The sequence below is a fragment of the Oreochromis aureus genome, linkage group 8 (assembly GCF_013358895.1).
Source record: "Oreochromis aureus strain Israel breed Guangdong linkage group 8, ZZ_aureus, whole genome shotgun sequence".
Lineage (NCBI taxonomy): Eukaryota > Metazoa > Chordata > Actinopteri > Cichliformes > Cichlidae > Oreochromis > Oreochromis aureus.
In genome coordinates this window covers 5,210,891-5,231,590 of record NC_052949.1, presented here as the reverse complement: position 1 = coordinate 5,231,590, position 20,700 = coordinate 5,210,891, and the positions used below count along the sequence as shown (strand labels likewise).

The window sequence follows — 20,700 nt, the reverse complement described above, 5'->3', positions numbered from 1 at the left end:
CTGTCTGTTCAAAGTATCACATCGATGCAGGAGGTGGATCTGCATCTCTACACAATACTTTAAATAAAGCTGGAAATAATGTTGATATCCGTGATTGTGTAAACAGATTTTCTTGAGTTTCTTTGATCTCCACGACGTGCTGCACCACCGAGCCCCGGAAAAACATTCCTGCCCATTAATCTCTCTGCACAACTCCTCCATCTCTAAAGCAACAACACACACTGCAATAGTTGCACACTTTGCTATATGTTGTATTATCACTGTTTCCAAAATCCTGGAGCGACTGTGACCACAGAATTTCCTCAGGGATTCGTGAAGTTTTCTGATTTCCTTCTGATTTTAATAGTTTTAGCTGCAAAGTCTGTGCACAAAATAGCCGAGACTGAGACTGCACAACGCCAAATCCGAGACCACTAAACCTGGGAATGGGTTCTGCAGACGGGAAAACAACTTCCAAGTCGAAACAAACGGATGTTTCTTGGTAGAAAAGGCGGTCACTTTAACATCCCACCGAGCTCATTAGTTTTTCTGCGCGTGATGCTATTTTTTAGGAGCGTTTACTCACTTCCAATTACAAGACCTCCGCCCAGGAGCTTTTATTAAAGCGAAAGCGCCTTCTCTTAGTTTACCTTCCACGACGCACTCACCGAGTGGCTGCAGGTAGTCCTGGCTGGCGTGTCCATGGCCTCTGAAAAAGCTTTAAACCTCTGAAAAAAGCGCAATTGCGCATAGTTGGAGTGCAGAAGGCAACGGTGGGGATCATTGTGTGCAGCTGGCCGCGCCCGGGACACAAAACTTGAGCTGAGAGTTTGTTCGTCTCCAGCACAGAACTGGCTGTAGTGATGGGTCCAGCAACACTGACGCACCGACGCATGTATCAAGCTCACCTAGCGAAGCCTGTATCGGTGCGTGAGTCGCTTTAAGAAAAAGTCACGTGATCGATACAGCTGCTGTATCGCTCATTGCCAACGCGCCAAACTGTGTTTAAAAAGTACTGCATCCGCATCTGCCAATGGAATGAGTCACCACAAAAAAAAACCATGAAATTACTCTCGCAAAGATTAAAAAACAAAACAAAACACATCTCTCCATAACAAAATGGAGCCCGAAAGAAAAAGAAATGTTTCTGCTGTGTGGGATCATTTTGATGTTTTAACTGCAAAGAAGGTAATAGTTTGTCTGTCTTTGTTTCAGTGTAATCTATCAGAATAGGAAAAACAGCAATGTGAGTTGAAGTGTAAATTATTTATTTCATTTTATGCAGGTTAAATGTCGCATCTGTTCTGCGGCGCTTTCTTACACAAACAAAAGCACCTCCTTAATGTTTAGGCATTACAGAGAACCCAAACATGAAAATGAGGAGACAAACACACCGAGAATGAGCACAGGTCGGGCTATATTGACACTGAACAGCTTTATCATCATTTTTTTTTTTATTAATATGTGTTTTATTATTTTGAAATCAAGCATCTAGGAAGACTGTTCTGGACCAGGCAGTCCTGAATTTTATTAGAAGGGACTGCCAACCCTTTAGTATTGTGGAGAGTGTTGGAGAGAAACATTCCAAGATCAGAGGATCCTTTAAGGTACTGGGGGAATAGGAAGACATCTTATCAGAACTTTTTCCACCTGACTTTACAGTTTTTGTGTACCCCATCTTCATCTGTGCCTGTGAGTTTTCCAAAGCTGGGGAAATGGTGTCAAAAAAAACGCAATAGACTGAATGCAAAAACATTGGATAAACTTATTTTCTGAATAGAATTTTATAATAAACTCTGAGTCAAATGGGTAATATTACATTCACAATACTTTCATTTTAATTTTCACTTAGTGTCATTCACAATATATTTTATAGATGTCTACAATATTTGAAATGTAAAAGATATAAAATGATTCCATGGAAAGTACCTTACAGTGTACAAGTATGACGAGGTCATTGAATCAGTGTCTGTTGTGAGTCTCAAGTAAGTTGCCTGCAATGATATTTAAGGTCCAGCAGGTGTCAGTATGGAGCAAAACAGCAACATTGTGTCGACACAGTATCGATACAGTTTGGGGAATGTGCTGAAACGCTTCACGAGGCCTCATCTACCCATCACTAACTGGCTGGAAACTCCTCTTCTGATAAGGCTCAACCCGCTTACAGTCTCTCACTTGGACCTTGAACCCCTGCAGAAGTGGGTGGATCGATCCGAATATCAACAGTGTCACAGCAACTCCGGTATTGGTGTTGGATAGATGCTACTTTGTTTATCCTTTAAGTTCAACATGTAGCCCATTAAATTGTGTTACATAGTATGAACTACTGTTAATGTTTTATACACAGAGGCACCTTTCAAAGCTTTGGAAAAATGTTTTGAAGACGTAAGATTTTTTAGGCGTTTACAAATGAGGCTAAAAAAATCATAAAGGCGGGTTGGGGAAAACAGGAAACGTGCAAGTCTTCCCATGAACATAAAAACAAGAAAGCAGACGTAAAATAATAAAGGCCTGCCAAGAACATGGGGAAGTGAAGCCAAAATAGGTTTATCTGCACAAGAAGAGAGAAATATTTGCAAGTCATCTTAATGGGGAAATATCCTTTCATAGGCCTGGAGGGACTTTGTATGAAAACACTTGTTTTTAAATTAATCTGTTTATTTTATACTTGTTTTTTAGTGTTTGAACCTTTCTGTTCAGCCAGGTTTTTTGGTGTCTTCATATCCTCATTTGGTCTCTCCAGCTTTGTTTTTTTTTCTTCCCATTTTCCAGTAAAAGTTTGTGGGCAAAAATCACCTTGTAAGTGATCATCCATGGATAGAAGAGGAGGCAGCAGCAGGAGGAGAAATTAACATTTAACTGGACTCCTGCCATAACTGTCCCAGGGATTTGTGTCTCCTCTGCACTGTGGAGCTCATAAGGAACAAAATCCAGTTTTTGCTTTATATAAAAACAAGTTCTCCAAGTTACCCGTCAATATGTATCAGGTTTCAACATTAAATGAAGCTGACCTCCAATGAGGAAGTCTTAATAAAGAGGAGAAATGACCAGAGTAAATAACTGGAATGGATCAGGACTCAAACATTTCCATCAATTATTTCTTCAAAAGCAATTTTATTAAGTCTAGTTTTAAAAAAAGTACATCGGTGAACAAAATCCTCTAAACACAATATTTCTGGAGTTTCAGGAAAAGACACCATGATTCATGGTGGAAACCACAGGTGACGATAACTCTGACAGGAGAAGTGACGAATGTCAGTGACAAAGTCTCACCTTAACAGGAGCTTCTGTTAGAGCGAGGGCTTCTGTGAGGAGTTTAACACACGTGATTCACAGCAAAGCTTTAACACATGGAGCACAAAAGGCAGCGAGAAAAACAGTCCCTGACATTCAGAGCACACCAACACTGAAGCCCTCCATCATTTTAAAGCAAATAAAGACACAACAGAATCAGAAAACACTTCATTTTAGAGGACGACCTCTAACTCTGAGTCACTTTATTTCATGACTGTTCTGCTGTCATGTGGAGTAATTTCTATCTTTATTTACATTGTTTACTGGCAGGAAACCCCACATTTTTTCCTCTAATACTGCCAATAAATTACATATATGAACTATTCTCTCAAAATGTAGTTACTCATGGTAGCTAAAGGTAATGATTATGATATTCTCTCCACTTCAAACGTTTCCTCCCAGATAAATAAACGAGGATGGACGATTTGAGCTCATCTGACCGACCAAACATCGCAGTAACACTTCTGTTGTTTGCAGTTTTCTGACGATGAACAGTACATTTCTCATGATACAAACAGGTAAACAACATCACTCCTTCTTTACCTAGCAACAAAGTATTTGTGTGACGAAAGTACGAGCAGGTCATTGGCTGTCCTGAGAGAACAGCTCCTCCTTCAGACGATAGTAGCGCCCTTTCTTGGCCATCAGCTCACTGTGCGTCCCCTCCTCTACGACCTCGCCGTTCTCCAAGAAGATGATGTGATCGGCCTCCTGCACAGTCTTCAGCTGATGAGCCACGACCAGCACCGTCCGACCACAAGCAAAAATTTCCTTCAGCACCTGAAGACAGAAATATGAGGCCACTTCACAAACACATAGTGCTGGCACGTACACACAATTCTTTTGTGGTCCTCTTCCCCTCTTCAAGGCTGCAAGTAGAGGCAGTGTTTATTTTTTAGTTTATCAGCTAAATACTTTCTGGATTAACTGGTTAGTCTTTAACAAAAAAAATCAACTTTCTGATAATACTAAACTCATAAAACCCTAAAAATTCCAAAAATCTTTAGGTTTCCCTTCGACCTGCCTCTCATTCGGGTGTGCAAAGATATCTTTGGGCTATTGTTTTCCATGTCAAACCTGGGGATGTTGCTGCTTTAAGTTTTTGTGTTATTTCTATTCTAATTTATAGTTCCAATTTTAGCTCCTTAAGCTGATTGGCTGTTACTCATAGCCAGGTGGGTGGGGCTTCTGCGCTCACAGCCAGAGCTCTGTTCATTCAAGTTCCAGGAACAGACCCATAAAAATAGAAAACCGCTTTATTTTGAATCTGGCTCACACGTCTTCTACTGCAGGTCAGGAGAGATGTTTTCAGCACAGCTGTTATGTTTAGATCACTTTCTGTAACTCCTATTTTGCCCACATGCATTGTTAGCTCTGTCATTTCTTAACAAACCTCACACCTACAAAGCAAACACCAACTGATACGACTCTGGAGTGAAGCATCATCCCTGGTGACGCGAGCTAACGAGTTTCCTAACCTGAAGGCGGTGGATTGGATGATGAGCGAGACCAGGGTGACACTGTCCTGAGTCATCTGGGGGGAACATACTCACATCAGGTGTGGGCCACTGTGTGCCGGCACAAAGCGCTGTTTTTTGGTGGATTAGTGGATTTGCAACCCCGTGACTTTGTCCACTTCTAAAACAAATAAAATAACTTTGAAAGAACTCCATTTTGACACATAGCGTCATGATGTGGAGGTATGGCTGGAAAATTCCATCAGGCACCCAAGTTCCTTGGTCTCCACCCCTGGGCAGAGCCATTATCTCTCCTACAGTCCTGCACACCTGAAGCTGATTCTGGGTAATCAGGTTGAGGATGTAATCTCCACTCAGACTCTCCTTCACTGTCAGCTTGTAAATGATCTCACATTGCTATTGGCGCTAAGTAGTGATGGGTAGACGAGGCCTCGTGAAGCGTTTCAGCACATTCCCCAAACTGTATCGATACTGTGTCGACACAGTGTTGCTGTTTCGCTCCATACTGACACCTGCTGGACCTTAAATATCATTGCAGGCAACTTACTTGAGACTCACAACAGACACTGATTCAATGATCTAGTCGTACTTGAATACACTGTAAGGTACTGTACTTTCCATGGAATCATTTTATATCTTTTATATTGCAAATATTGTAGACATCTTTAAAATATATTGTGAATGACATTAAGTGAAAATTAAAATGAAAGTATTGTGAATGTAATATTACCCATTTAAATGTAATTGACTCAGAGTTTATTATAAATTTCTATTCAGAAAAATAAGTTTATCCAATGTTTTTGCATTCAGTCTATTGCGTTTTTTTTGACACCATTTCCACAGCTTTGGAAAACTCACAGGCACAGATGAAGCTGGGGTACACAAAAACTGTAAAGCCAGGTGGAAAAAGTTCAGATAAGATGTCTTCCTCATCCCCCAGTACCTTAAAGGATCCTCTGATCTTGGAATGTTTCTCTCCGACTCGCTCCACAATACTAAGGGGTTGGCAGTCCTTTATAATAAAATTCAGGACTGCCTGGTCCAGAACAGTCTTCCTAGATGCTTGATTTCAAAATAATAAAACACATATTAATAAAAAAAATGACGATAAAGCTGTTCAGTGTCTATATAGGCCAACCTGTGTTCATTCTTGGTGTGTTTGTCTTATTTTCATGTTTGGCTCTGTAATGCCTAAACACTGAGGAGGTGCTTTTGTTTGTGTAAGATAGCTCCGCAGAACAGATGTGACATTTAACCTGCATAAAATGAAATAAATAATTTACACTGCAGGTCACATTGCTGTTTTTCCTATTCTGATAGATTACACTGAAACAAAGACAAACTATTATATTATTTGCAGTTAAAAGATCAACATGATCCCACATTCTTTTTCTTTCAGGCTCCATTTTGTTATGGAGAGATGTTTTTTTTTTTATCTTTGCGAGATTAATTTTGTGGGGGTTTTTTGGTGGCGACTCATTCCGTGCGGATGCGGTACCTTTTAAACACAGTTTGGCGCGTTGGCTATGAGCGATACAACAGCTGTATCGATCACGTGACTTTTTCTTAAAGCGACGCACGCACCGATACAGGCATCGCTGGGTGAGCTTGATACATGCGTCGGTGCGTCAGTGTTGCAGGACCCATCACTAGCGCTAAGGTTTTCATGCTCTTGCTGCTTGTTTTATTGCTTACCTTGTTTTCCTGTGCCACAGTTTCCCTGGACCTTCTTCGCCACTGCCTTCAACCTCACTTCTTTTTGGATTACCTCTGCACTCACCTGCCTGCCCTCCAGCTATCACTCACCACTTTGGACTCAGTGGAACTCAGGTCAGCCAGCCTTTGCCAATACTCACCTGGATTCTCGCCGCCTCTTACTCAAAGCCAAGCTCACCCCGGCTATCAGTAAGCAATACAGGTCATACCTACCTTCCCTAGGTGTCCTGCTCCCACCACCTTCCTAACCTCATTTTCTTCTCTTCCAGACGCACCCGCTCCATTCCTGTTGCACCGGTCAATTCCCAGTTCACTCTCACTGACCCATGGCCGCATCACTGCTCTTTGCTACGAATTAATCTGTTTTCTTAATAAAACACTGTAAACCTTACGAGCTGTCTCTGTTGTGGTTCGCTGCATTTGAGTTCAGATTAGCTATTGGCCTGTGGCCATTGTGAAGGAGGACTTCATCAAAGCGATCTAAAAATCCTGATGGAAGCAGTCCAGACTCGCCTGAGAGGAGCAGGAGAGGTTTGCTTTTTCTTGTGTTATCAGCCCACTGCCCAAACTTTCTCACCACCACCACCGTCAGACAGATGTGTAAGAGCAGCTGCTCGACTCGCACCCACACACAGAGAACACCCATTTACTCTTCTTGCATCCAGGATTTCCTTGTTTGGTCATCATGAGCAAAGCTGAGGGTCGTATAGCTGCCTGTTACAATCCCCGACAGCGAGCTCATGTGAAGATGGAAGTTTCTGAGTTTTATTTTTATATACGTACAGAATGCTGCGCCTTGGCATCCAGTTTGCTGGTTGCTTCATCCAGAATGATGACCTTCGGGTCTCGAACCAGAGCTCTGATCACGGCGATGCACTGCTTCTCTCCTCCTGCAAGACGGCCCCCACCTTCTCCAACATCTGAGAGGACAAACAACACAGACCAGGGTTACACTGGAAAACATGCACCTGCTTCAGGTTTTTCCATCACAACTTTACAGTTAATCATTACTGAAACATACCTCCTGATTTACCTGACTTTTCTTACTTCACATCTGTCACAAAAAGTTAATATTAACCTTCATAAACCTATCTGCAGCTCATAATGATCTGTTTTCCTCTCTACTTGATGATTTTGTTAATTGACTTGTGCATTTTCTCCTTGTCAGATCAGCTCTATAGCTATCATATATTTTTATTTCCTGATGTAATGAAAAGAAAACGCACAAGGGGCTTATAAGAGAAAGAGCTCACTGCAATATGCAGTATGAGTAGACAGAAGTAATACAAATGTAAAGAAAGGTAATCAAACAAATAAAAAAACAACTTGAATCTGAATTTTTTCATGTTGTAGGTATGTACTCATTAATACCACTCTTCAAATTTCAGTGATTATTTTCACCCACAGTGGGCAAAGTTGAAATGCAGAAGCATGCTGGTCTTTCAGGGGCCGACCAATAAGCTGAACCAGTTCGTCTCAATATTAATTTTATCTCTTCAAAAGCTGCTGTTATTACTTTTCTGCTCTACTCAGCATTCCTGGAAACTGAGAACATTTGTCTTCAAAATAAAAGTTGTGCCTTAATGACATGTTTCAAAAGGAGCAACAGACAATCATGTCATATAGAAAAGGCAAGCAGCCTCGAGGTTCACAGTGCCAGCTGTTGCCAGGGGCTCACTGACCGCTCTTTAGCCCTGTGTAACTGAAGTTTTAGTAACAACTTGGAACTGGTCAGGTAATGCTCATTTTTCCACTGTAACCAGTGGTTGGCAGGCAGTTGCCAAGTGGTTTCTAGTCCCGTGTGACTGAGGTGAGGCACAACATCACAGATGGCTCTGTACCTGTGTCGTACTCGTTCTCCATTGCAGAGATGAAGTCGTGTGCGTTGACTTTATTTGCGGTTTCTTTCACCTTCTCGATGCTGCAATCCTGCAGGCCGTATTCAATGTTGTATCTCAGGGAGCCAGAGAACAGCACGGGATTCTGGGAAACCAGGGTTACCTGCGCGAAGAAAGGATTAATGTGGTTTCACCATTTACACAATTAAAGCAAATGAGCTGACGTGTCTCACAAGAACAACACCTGACAGTCAAAGTTTTGTTGGGGTACAAGTGGATAGAAAGAGATTCACTGTCCACATGCTATTTTAAGATCTACATCTACTAATGAATCAAATACACTTACACCCCCACCCCCAGAACTGGTCCAGCTGCTCCAGTCAAACAAAAATCTTCCAGCCTCAAAACTCTGAAAAGCGTTTGAGCCGAGGACAGGGCTAGACACGACAGCTGTCCAAGTGAGACAAGCCTTTACAAAAACCCTCTGACGCCCTCTTTGTGTCATTCATTTGAGTAACTGAGGTCTGTGACTTGAAGCTGATGTTAGATTAGACCCTGTTTTAAACATTAACTGCATCTATATCTAACATATGATTACATGTTTGCATTAATTAAAGACACATTAAGTACTGAGATCATATGTACCAGGAGCATCCCTACATTATTTGATTTAGTGCAATGATTTAAACTGGCTGAGCTGCCTGTACCTTTTGATGGAAATATTTGTGTTTGTAAAGGTGGAGCGGCTTTCCATCCAGCAGGATCTCACCCTCCTGGGGCTCGTACAGCCTCTTCAGGAGGCTGACACAGGTGGTCTTTCCACTGCCGGAGGGACCCACCAACGCCGTCATCTTGCCTGGCTGCAGCTCCATAGACACTGACTGGAGAGAAGACGTCAGTACAGCATTTATAAATCTGTCCAACTCTCACAAATTAATGATTAACACCATTCCAACAGTGACACTGTGGGACAAACACAACTGTTTTGGAGGAAGGAAGGCTCAGGGTTTAAGTAGTCATCATCATGGGCTCATCCGATTAGAATGAGATTAAGCAGTCATCAGTCATTTGCAGGTTTTGTCCTTTTATTGGATAATGGGTAAAGGAAAGACACACATGGACTGCTATCTCTCAGCTGCCGCCCCATGTGGGAGTGAAGAAAGAGTGAGGGGTAGGTGAGTGCAGTCCTTATATAACGAGTGACAGGTGAGTGCAATTAAGGCCAAGCACCACCCCCAATCAAAGGTGAGGAAAAGAAACAAGGTGCATCTGGTGAAGTGAATGTGCTGAAAGGTGAGCCTTTACAACAGCCGCCCCCGTATTTCTAGTGAGAAATATGTTCAAATGATTAGAGTTGTTCTTTTTCACAAAGCGGGGGTAGAGGAATCAGACATGCTACAGGTCTAATATAGGTTTGGGGGTCGACCTGGAGGTCGACAATGCAGGCCAGACAGTTCAGGGGGCCGACCATGTAGCCAGCGGTGGCGGAAAAGCAGGTCCAAATGCCAACCGCGTGGGATGCAGCTGCAGGCCCAGACCTGCAGACCGTTGGGCAGTTTTGCAGGTGCTGGGGGCAATTTACTGGACTTGGCAGGGGCAGGACCAGGTGATGCAGGAGCAGGCGGTGCCCTGACCACTGGTGGAATGGCAGCCACAGGCGGTGGAACTGGTGATAGCGGCACTGCCGGTGACGACGTAGGTACTGCTGATGGTAAAGTACGAGGTGGCTGAATGAATTTAGAGCCATCAGTGGACACGAGGATGTGCTGGAGCGGTTCACCTGAACCTGAACTGGAAGATGTGAACAAACATTGGGCATGCGTGGAACTGCTCTGGGGTTGGAAGTCTGTGATTGGACCTTGGAGTGTCCATCCTAAGCGGGTTTTGACTGCTGCAGGAGATCCAAATGGTCCATGTCTAACTGGTGCAATAGACGTGATAAGGTGGGTATGATCAGAGCCTATGAGCAGTAGTGGAGCTGCTTTGTTAATAAAGGTTAATGGGATACCTTGAAGATGCTTGTATCTCCGTTGGAGAGATGATACGGGGTAGGTGTGGTCTGAAAGTGCTAAGTGACTTGTAGCGAAGGCATTATTAATTGTGTAAGTTTTCTCTGGATGTGCGATGGGAGAAATCTGGAAACTTACAGAAGAACCTTTCAACTTCTTGAGGGACAGTTCTGAGTGATAATTTTTCAGCTTTCCCAGTTAGGTGGAGATGCTGAGCTGCTGATGTCAGAAGCATGGTACGTTGGGAGCCATCGTCAAGTACGGCATATGTTTCAAGAGTTCTTTTGCCATTTCACAGGAGCACTTTCACAACTTTTAATAGTACACTGGGACAGTCACTAGGTTTATCAAAGTACAGTGTCCTCACTACAGGATTAACTTCAGTTCTAGGTCTCTGATTCACCTCACACAGGATCTGTAGATGTCGTCCCATGCAGGAGGCACATGCTTTCCTCAGATCACACTTTGCAGCCTGATGAGTTCTAGCACAACGCCAACACAGTTTGTTTCTCTTTATCCAGTTTATTTTCTCATCCTTTGTCTTGTTAATGAACTCAGGGCACTTGCTAATGTGGTGTTCACGTGAGCAAAAATATGCACATCTTGCCTTAGTCATTATGATGGGTTGTGCTGCCTGTACAGGATCGGATGGATTTGTCCCATGTAATATTGTTTTGAGTGGAGAGGTGTACTTACGGGCAGGTCATGGCTGGTTAAAGGATGAGACAGGACTGTCCTTTCTTGGTTGACACTTGCACTCCATTTGCAACCAGGACGAGAACAAAGGTAAGTCATACATCATATCTCCTAGTTCCCTGTAAATGTGCCGTTTGAAGCGACTAGAATGCTCTGCAGGCAACTTTTCAAGTAGGCGATCGACATGGGAGCCACAATTTAGTTCTGTCCATCCTTGATCACCCATAGTGCTAAGCAAACCAACTAAAGCTTGCACACGAAGAGCAAAGTTATCCAGAGTCCGACCATCACCTGCTCTGATAGGAGGAAGCTCCAGTATATTCCGTAGCTCTTTCAATGCTAGCTGTCTTGGTTGCCCATACCGCTCATCAAGGGCGTTGATGGCTTGAGTGTATGGGTCAGGAGCATAGGAAAAGGAAATAGCTAACCGTTTAGCTTGGTCTACTTTCAGATGATCGAGAAGGACATGATACTTGAAATGCTCTGTCTCATGAGGGTCAAGCAGGTTAGTAAGGGCCATTCGTAACAGCCTATACTGGATTTCATCTTCACTGGTAAGGTCTGGGAAAGAAGGACCCTCAAGCTTATATACATGTGTTCTAATGCTAGAGGAGTGACCCGAGTTAGCAGTAACAGGTACCAAAGGTTTCTGTTCATGTAAGCCATTGGATGTAGCTGGTTGCTGCTTTACAGGAGGGTGCTGCCTTGGTTCTGGAATGCAAATGAGAGGTTGAGCGGGGTCTTCATCTAGAGGAACAGCAGGTTGAACACAGGAAATCTGGTGCAGACCTTGCAGTGGTCTGGCCAGGAAATTAAAAGGAGTCTCATCTGGTGTAGGAAAAACTGGTCTAGGCAAACCACTTGAAGGAACTGCAGCATCTAATATTGTTGAATTAGGGAAAGGAGGGCTAGCAGCCGGAACTGCACCAGAGTGATGGCTAACCTGCGGGGGCTGAGAGGGTGATTGACATGTTGCTGGATCAATCACTGGGAACTGCTCATGTTGCTGATGCGTTTGGGGAATGGCTTGTAAACCGCATACAGATGATTTGCTTTCATCAGATGAGACAGTGTGAATTGAAGATCTGGAGGAACTGCGAGAATGGGGAGGAGATAATTGAATCATAAATTGCCTAATCTCCCTCATCGTCATCAGGAGTTCCCTCATCACCTCATCTTGATTGGTGGGTAAAGGAGCAGGGGCTGTCTCTGGTTGACTTTCTGACTCTCCGTCAGGATCCTGCAGCCCATGTGTGTCTGTGTCACTATGCTGGCATTCTTTTTGACTCCCTGTATCACATCTAGCACTTCTACTCCCAGGGTACTGAACGTCATACTGCAGGTGGGTAGGAGGTCGACTATCACGACCAGAACTTCTCAAATCTTCAGTCAATGGCTGCTGTGAATCCATGACGCTAACACTACTCCGGCTCAGAGGACCATGTTTTGGAGGAAGGAAGGCTCAGGGTTTAAGTAGTCATCATCATGGGCTCATCCGATTAGAATGAGATTAAGCAGTCATCAGTCATTTGCAGGTTTTGTCCTTTTATTGGATAATGGGTAAAGGAAAGACACACATGGACTGCTATCTCTCAGCTGCTGCCCCATGTGGGAGTGAAGAAAGAGTGAGGGGTAGGTGAGTGCAGTCCTTATATAACGAGTGACAGGAGAGTGCAATTAAGGCCAAGCACCACCCCCAATCAAAGGTGAGGAAAAGAAACAAGGTGCATCTGGTGAAGTGAATGTGCTGAAAGGTGAGCCTTTACAACAACAACCATCACTGTCATAATATGAAACTGTTACCTTCAGGGCAGCTTTCTCTGGATAGCTGAAGGTGACATTTTGGAAAACAATTCTTCCCTGCAGATTGTCAGGAGCTAAATCTCCCTCCTCCTTACACTTGGGTGTCCTGTCCAGGTAGCTGAACACTTTGGAAATGACTCCAACTGTGGCCACCGTTTCACCATAGCAGTACAAAATCTCCTGCAACATAAATAACCCATTGAGTATCAAAAACAGGCACTACATGTTAATAAATACCCAGAATGATTCGGCTTACCTTTAAATTGACCGACATGGGCTTCTGATACAAGAAGAAGGACACAAGACTGCCGATGCTGAGATTTCCGGACGAGATGAGGGTGCGGGCCTGTAACAGCATCAGTATCTTTATCCCCAGAGACACCAGCTAAATAAAGAGAGTTAGGAGAGGAGAGTTACTTGCGAAGGAGCTAAAAAACGAACAAAACAGGAACCATTATCATGTCAGCACATATCAAATACTGGGGAAATACTAAAATGTTTTAAGAAAAAAGGGTGCAGTTTCTTCTTGGTGCTTAAATATTAGCACAAAAGCAGTTAGAGTTGAAAATAAAACATGTTCCCTTGCTTGTAACATGACTGTCGCCTTACCCTCCGCACTAGGAGAAAGACTGAACTGTAGATTCCTGAACGTCTCTTGACTACACGCATCTGCTCCAGAGCCTCCTGATATCTCCTGATTTCGTCTTTCTCGGCCTTGAAGCTGCGGACGGTTTGAATCCCGCTGACCGTCTGGGAAGCCAGGTCTGCGTTCTGAGCTTGGCAGTCCTGAATCTGCTCTTTCAGCTCCTGTCAGACAACAAATCAGGATCAACAAATAAAGTCTTCATGACTCCCACTTTTAATATCTTTGATTCTTTCCAGCTGCAAACAAACATTTTTCTTCCTCTCTTCAAGAAAAGATAAAGAAAAGTCTGGCTGTTTTTTCTTCCTTTTACACCTACCTTATACAAGGTGCTGTATTTGTTTTGCACTACAGCTAAGAGTGGCATCTCTATGCAGGTGAGCACAGTGAGCTCCCAGGACAGGCGTAACATCACTCCCAACATGAGGAAGGTTTTCACTGTGCTGCGAACCACGGCGTTAGCATTCAGCGCTACCGTGCGGCCCATCCGGTCCACGTCAGAGTGCAGGCGGGAGGAAAGACGACCTGGATGGTGAAACAGAGAAAAGGACAGAGTTCAGTAACATCTTAAATCTGCACAGCTTCAATGTTTACTTTAGATTATGAGGCTTTTTAGACACTAGTTTGTCGGGCTAATTGCATTTTATGATGATTCTCCATATACCAAGGGTTAAATCAGCGTTAATATTTTCATAAGGGGAACCTTTGGCTTTGTTGACCCTGCAAATTCATGCAGTCCCTAAATATCTTAATAGACATGTCGTGCTCCTCTCACCGGGGTTGTTCTCCTCAAAGAACTGCACTTCCTGCTTCAGGAGGGTGTGAAACAGCAGATGCTTCAGCCTCTTGTTCAGTCTGGCCAAGGTGCACATAAATATACCACCTCTCATGCCAGAGAAGAGCGCGCTGTTAAGATGGAAAGATAGAAAATCAGAGAGACGCCAAGTAAATAAATGTTCTTCCTACGAATATCTGAGAGACAAAGAAATGATGGGAACAGTTTTGGTTCATCACCTTCCGAGAGAAATGAGAACCAGCTCTCCGATTGCATAACCGAAGCCGGCTTCAAGTACTTTACCACTCAGCATATCAATGACCTTCCCCTGATACAACGGGATAAACGTATCACCTGTGAGGAAAGATGAATGACAGGTATAAAGGTAAACAGGGACACAGTCAGCAAACTTATTAAAAACTTATTTCGAAAGCAGTATTAAACCCTAGTGAGTATTTAAGGACATGTAGTGTGTGGTGGAAATCACATTTGTTACTAACTATGTTATGAGTGCTGATGATAGACTGTATATAAAAATGGACTGTGCATTTTTAAGCCATCCCCCTCTTTGTAGGGGTTTCTTAGTAGAAGTGACTAATCTTGGATGAGCAGGTGGAGTCAGTGTACAGGTGCCGGGACATGCTGCAGGCACGAAAAGTGCTGTCATGGTGAAATCATCTTGCCCAGCCTATTTTTTTTAAATGCCAAAACCTGCACGTGGACCTTATAAAACACGCTAATGTTGACATAACTCGTCTCTCGTATTGATTTGCCCTTTTGTGGACATAAACGAATGGTTCAAATCTGTGCTGGTCTTTGGAACAAATATTCCAATGTGGCTAATTCTGCCATCCCAGCACACAGACTCACCAGCAGGAATCGATGGTTTTACTCTATCACCGAACAATGATAGGAGAAAATCTGCTCTCAAAGTCTAATTTTTACTTATTCACTGTGTATCAGAGAAGATTTGTAGACTCAAAGGTCCCTTCTCTTCCTGCTGATTAGAAAAAAACCTTAAACAGAGTAAAAGAGAAGTTTTGTTTACTTCTCTGAATGAAGTAACATGCAGGACCTTTCAGGTCTAACAGGATTTGGATTCCAGGAAGAAGAAGACAAATACATACATTCAAGGCCTCCTAACCTATAAACAAACTCCTGCAGCTGCTGTTTCCACTCTGATCCACACAGAACAGCAAGTCCAGTCTCTTAGAAATATTTTATGAGGTTTTTAACCAAAGTCGGTCACTTATAACTACAGTTGACAATTTATATTATCTTAGTTAGTCATTCAAAGCAGTGAATTATGTCTTACAATTTGAATTCATGCCTTTTTTCCTAATGTTGCTTTTATTCTTTATTTTTTTTACAAATCCTTGTGATTGTTGACTCTCTGTTTCAAGTAATTTCCTGTTTTATCTGCTGTGGTCACTTTGCACTCCCGTCTTTGTCACTTTTCCCTACTTTGCAATATTCCGCGCTGCCCTCATTAGTATTACCAATAAACAGTATAAAAGATGAATGTAGACACAATCATTCCACTCACTGGTTAGTTAAGTCCTGCTGTGAGATTTTCACAATCACCATTTTGGTGTTTTGAAACTTGACATTTTAATCACCTTTGTGAATAAAAGCTACTTTCAGCTGTTGTCATATTCACAAAGACGAGGATTTTTACGCAACAAAAATTCCTCTATAAAGAAAAAAATGGGGTGCTTGCTAACAAGCTTGGCTTCCACCCTCTGATCCAAACATGGCTACTTCTGCCTGCATGTTTCTGATCCATATGTCTTACACTGTAATAAACACACGTGCTCTATCTAACACACTATAAAATGTGAATGTTTTATACTTACAGATGACTCCTAAGATGAGGAAACCGAACGCTGCGATCAGGTAGAGAGTGTCTGGTTTGAAATATTTTAGGGTCCTCATAAGCAGCCCACTGGTATCCAGTTTGACACTGTCCTTTTTTGTTTTTCCATTCCCACTGAGGCCCTTTTCCCAAATTAAACAGGCCAGAGATGAGGCCATCGGGCCTAAGAGGAGCATGCTGAGGTTGGGAGATGGGCCCGAGTAAGGCTCAGATGGAGATGCTTTAAGGAAGCGTCCACTTTCAAACACGGGAGGAAGAAGGCAAAGGAGCGCCACCAACCTGCGGAGGACAGGCTGGGGCTTTCCATCAGTCAGCACAGAGGTGAAAACATAGAGAAAAACCCATTTTACAGCTCCAAAGGCCCACACGCCTTCCAGTCCACCACAGCTGGAGCAGTCGAGCAGCAGCAGCCCGGTCCACAACGATGAACCCAGAACTGCATCGAAAACAAGGATGAAAAATCCTGAGGCTGCCACGTCCGTCATTTTACCCTTGGTGGGCGGTGAAAACGCAGGAGGCTCAATCGGATCCTACAACAGCAAGTATTACAGTCAATCAGAAAAGATGTCTTAAAATATAGATTTACTTTATCAGGAAAACAATTATATTTCCCAAACGTGTGTCTTTTTGTAAAATATTTAACTATTAATCCCAATCATCTCAATGACAGTGGAAACTGCCAGAGGGGGAGAATCGGGTGAACAGGAGTTAAGGTTCAGAGTTAACTATTGCAGGTGTGAGCAGCTCATAGTGGGAAGCTGATTCTTTTGAACTTCACCGTTCAGACTGGTTGATTTGAATCTCTTCTTTTTCTCTCTCTCAGGAAAATAGTTAAATCAGATTGAAAAGCTTCTACTTCAACCAAAAACCGTTCATACAGGAAGCATTACCTTCAAGGTGAGCGACTAACAATGAGTGCACAGGAAACCACTGACTGGCATATGACCTGGTAGTAAATACTAGATGGAGCCCGGACTGTCCATTAGTGGCCAACCATCATCTGCAAATCAATGCATGATGAGTTAATTGGTCCCTGTGTAAATGGTCCTTAACGTTTTTCCTTCCACAAGAAGATGAAAAAAGAAACTTAAACACTAAATAGACATTTTCTTTATTAATTTCTATCTGGTTTAGTTTAGTTTCATTTAGTTTCTAGTGTTTGCTTGATTTGTTTCATCTTCTTATTAATTTTTTTTAAATTAATTATTGTAGTATGAAGGGTATTTGTCAGCACTGAAGCTGTTACAGTTAACTAAAACACACTAAAAAATTGCAACTAGTAGTGAAAAAACCCCATTTTAGTTAGTGGAATAAAAATAATAACTAGAATTTGGAAAACAAGAACTTTATGCATTTAAAAATGTAAATGTGATCACATTTCCAACAAGCAGCAGGAAGTTTTGGTGCAATTAGCTCATGTGCCTGAGATGTTTACATGATATTTAGTGTTTCTAGCTCCTCTACAGTCTTTAGTACTCAGAACCTGCCAGTTATCAACTGTCTCCTCTGCTACTTCGATACAAGTGGCTGATGAGAACATATCTAATCTGTTAATCTTCATCACAAACATTTAAATAAAAAAGGAACCACTCTCCACAAATGAAGTTTCCATATCAGTGGTCATGTATCGGTCCGGAAAGCCTGACACACACTGTTAAAGGAAACCACCTCTGGGAACCACATATGAACTTTACAGAAGCTGGAAACTAGATCTCATAGGTGTACGTTTAAATTCACATCTCTCCATGTAATTCTGTTTTAAGATATTCTATTTCATTGGTACATAATTTGCGCAAGTTTAATGTGTGTATGTATGACTGTGTGTGTGCCTGAATTACTTTTGGTTAATTTAGGACCTTTTGCTACTGTGGCCCAACATTCATTTAAGTGGTTTTGTAAGAACATAATTAATAAATGTCGATAGAAAATATCAGAGAAAATAAAAAGTAAAACTGAACTGAAACTAAACCTTTCCTATTCCAAAATGGAAGGATCAAATCTGGCAACAAAGTGAAACTAGCGTAAACTGAAACTAAAAATTTAAAATGAATAAAAAGGTAAAGTAATATGAAATTTTATACTGTAATAACACTAGTCAGGAGCCTAATTTTTCATGACTTCAGAGGAGAGATTACAGTACAAACACAGCGCTTTTTGAAGCAATTGGCTCACAATCATGAGGTCATCCTCAAGCCTCAAACATCTGGACCCAAACCTCACCTGACACAGTGTAATAACAAACTGGACCAAACTATAAAAGGCTAAAAATAACCACATTTCCTCTCTATTTATTATACTTTGTCTCGTTTTTTGGTTTCAGTTTTTGTTTATTTACACCCACTCTCGCAGTCTTAGGGTCACTCTTAGCAAATATATCCTTAATCACTGAATAAAATATGCAAAAAAGTAAAAAATAGGTCCTGCATTTTTAATTTAATCTACTCTAAGTACCACAGAGACACATTTTCTGACTCCGGGGATAAAACGGTGCTGTTTTTCAAACTGTTTACATCAAACTTATGGAAAATATGAGCAAAACGTTAACACTAATATCTGTTATAGTTATATTAACAAAGCCTTGCAGCTATTTAATGCAACTCTGGAGCATAAATCATATCTCCAGCTGCTGGTTCTCATTGTAGCTTACTTAATTGAGGTGGTAACTTCAGTAATAGGCCATTTAGGTTACCTGCTCTCCTCCCTGCCGTTTCACATTTACCTGTGTATACACCTGTGACGCATTAAAATGTATTTAAAATTGAGTTAATCGGGATTAATTTAGATTACCTACCGTATATCTTTCTCCTCCACAGAGCACAGCTAGCTTAAGTGTCTGCAGCACCAGCCGCTTCACTTTTACTTTCACTTTCATTTAGCTGACGCTTGCGCGGCTCAGAGGACGTTAAAAAAAAAAGAGCGACATTACACAAAATATCAAACTCTGTCCTCATGTCTGTTCAACTATCGTTTTTGTACCACGAATCAACGTTTGTGCGACAGCTGTGGAAAGTTTTGCACTAAGAAAACCGCTCATTTCACACATTGGCCACAAGATGGCGGCAGTTTGCGTCGTTGCTTATGTTGCTGGAAACGACTTCCTCCCTTTCACAATAAAGGCACGGCAGTTTGTTTAATTGTCTGTGTAGGAAAGATTTACACCCTTTTGACACCAATTTTGGCTTTTAAAAAATGTTTTTACATGAAAGTTAGGTTTTATATATTTCATATGATAGTTACTGGTGAAAATTCCCATTTTTGCATTTTCTAAAAACAGTATAATACATAAAAGCATAATAATAACATTACACATGATTCTTGCAGCATAGCAGGGGGCACTTGGATGTCATTTTCTTCCTATATTGCCTGCCCTTTAATATATGTATATATATATATATATACATACATACATATATATATATACACATATATATATATCCATATTGATATTTTTTGTTAGTTTTGTTCTAGTTTTTAAACAAGCAGTTATGAAAACAAGTTTGGAGAGAACACATATAATATAGTTTTACTTTCTCCTCAGCATGACATTCAATGATTCTTGCACATAGAGAGAGGACCAAGTTCAGCAGGGATCATATGCTGTGGAGCCCTAAGGACTATATGAAGGGCATTATAGTGTGTAGACACACAGTGTCACTGATTGGGCCAAAGTAAAAATATCAGCAGAGAAACAGAGTTTCTCCCAAGTGTCTCCTATCCATTTTTATAATTTTATTAGGTATAAAATCAAATTGTCTTTTTTTTCTAGTAAGATCAAACTTTGACTGTTTCCACTAATTTATTGGCCACTTACCAACAACTACTGGGCTTCAGGACATCTGGATTAAATCCCTCTCACAAACCTTTTTCAGTATACTTCAAATAAATACACACCAATATTATGTGTACTAGTCAACAATATGAAGAACATTAGTTCTCAGTCTGAGAGGCTGTGTTTTATTCTCCAATAATAAATGGGGCAAGTAAAATAACATAAAATTTAAAAAAAAAAAAAATCACAAGAGACATCTCTGATATTCAAACATTTATTTTCCTGAATTATAATATATAAATAAAGAATTTATTATAAAGATATTTGACTTAAAGCAAGACAAGCATCTAAAAATTACTAATAAATCCTCTGTTGGTGCTTACATCTTTGTTTACTGCAATACAGTTTATACCTGAAAAGTGTATTCAATACTCTGTTATAATAGCTTGTACTTGTAGTGTGAGCTGTGATCAGCGCCTTTGAAATATTCCTTCTAAGAAATGTTTCAAATCTCTGACGTGAAAGGCGATATTCATCCGCTTCTTTGTTTCTGAAAGCACGTGAAATTATCAGTGTGGGTCATTTTTAAGAAACACGGCAGCTATGTAAAAAGGCACTGTTGCATTGAGGAATGAAAAGCAAGCACAAGAAAAGAAAAACATGATTAATTCACTGCTATTACAGTACAGGTCCTTCTCAAAAAATTAGCATATTGTGATAAAGTTCATTATTTCCTGTAATGTACTGATAAACATTAGACTTTCATATATTTTAGATTCATTACACACAACTGAAGTAGTTCAAGCCTTTCATTGTTTTAATAT

At 41.4% G+C, this 20,700-nt stretch overlaps 2 protein-coding genes across 2 annotated transcripts in view; both read right to left on the bottom strand.

Annotated features, from left to right (window-relative positions):
- acsf2 (acyl-CoA synthetase family member 2) overlaps nucleotides 1-915 on the bottom strand; it is a 44,188-nt gene extending 43,273 nt beyond the window's left edge. The window contains exon 1 of the mRNA XM_031759362.2: nucleotides 648-915. Coding sequence (XP_031615222.1) covers nucleotides 648-874 — 227 coding nt within the window. The 5' untranslated portion in view covers nucleotides 875-915. The remainder of the gene's footprint in view (nucleotides 1-647) is intronic.
- Nucleotides 916-3,073: 2,158 nt separating this feature from the next.
- tap2t (transporter associated with antigen processing, subunit type t, teleost specific) lies at nucleotides 3,074-19,171 on the bottom strand. The gene is made up of 12 exons (XM_031759376.2): nucleotides 18,899-19,171; nucleotides 16,088-16,637; nucleotides 14,471-14,585; nucleotides 14,232-14,362; nucleotides 13,776-13,981; nucleotides 13,423-13,620; nucleotides 13,070-13,198; nucleotides 12,814-12,993; nucleotides 9,013-9,186; nucleotides 8,309-8,468; nucleotides 7,251-7,387; nucleotides 3,074-4,053 (listed from the first exon to the last, which is right to left on the bottom strand). Exons 1-12 carry the CDS (start codon nucleotides 18,977-18,979, stop codon nucleotides 3,856-3,858), a joined length of 2,259 nt encoding a protein of 752 aa, XP_031615236.1. The 5' UTR covers nucleotides 18,980-19,171; the 3' UTR covers nucleotides 3,074-3,855.
- Between the last annotated feature and the right edge of the window lie 1,529 nt (nucleotides 19,172-20,700).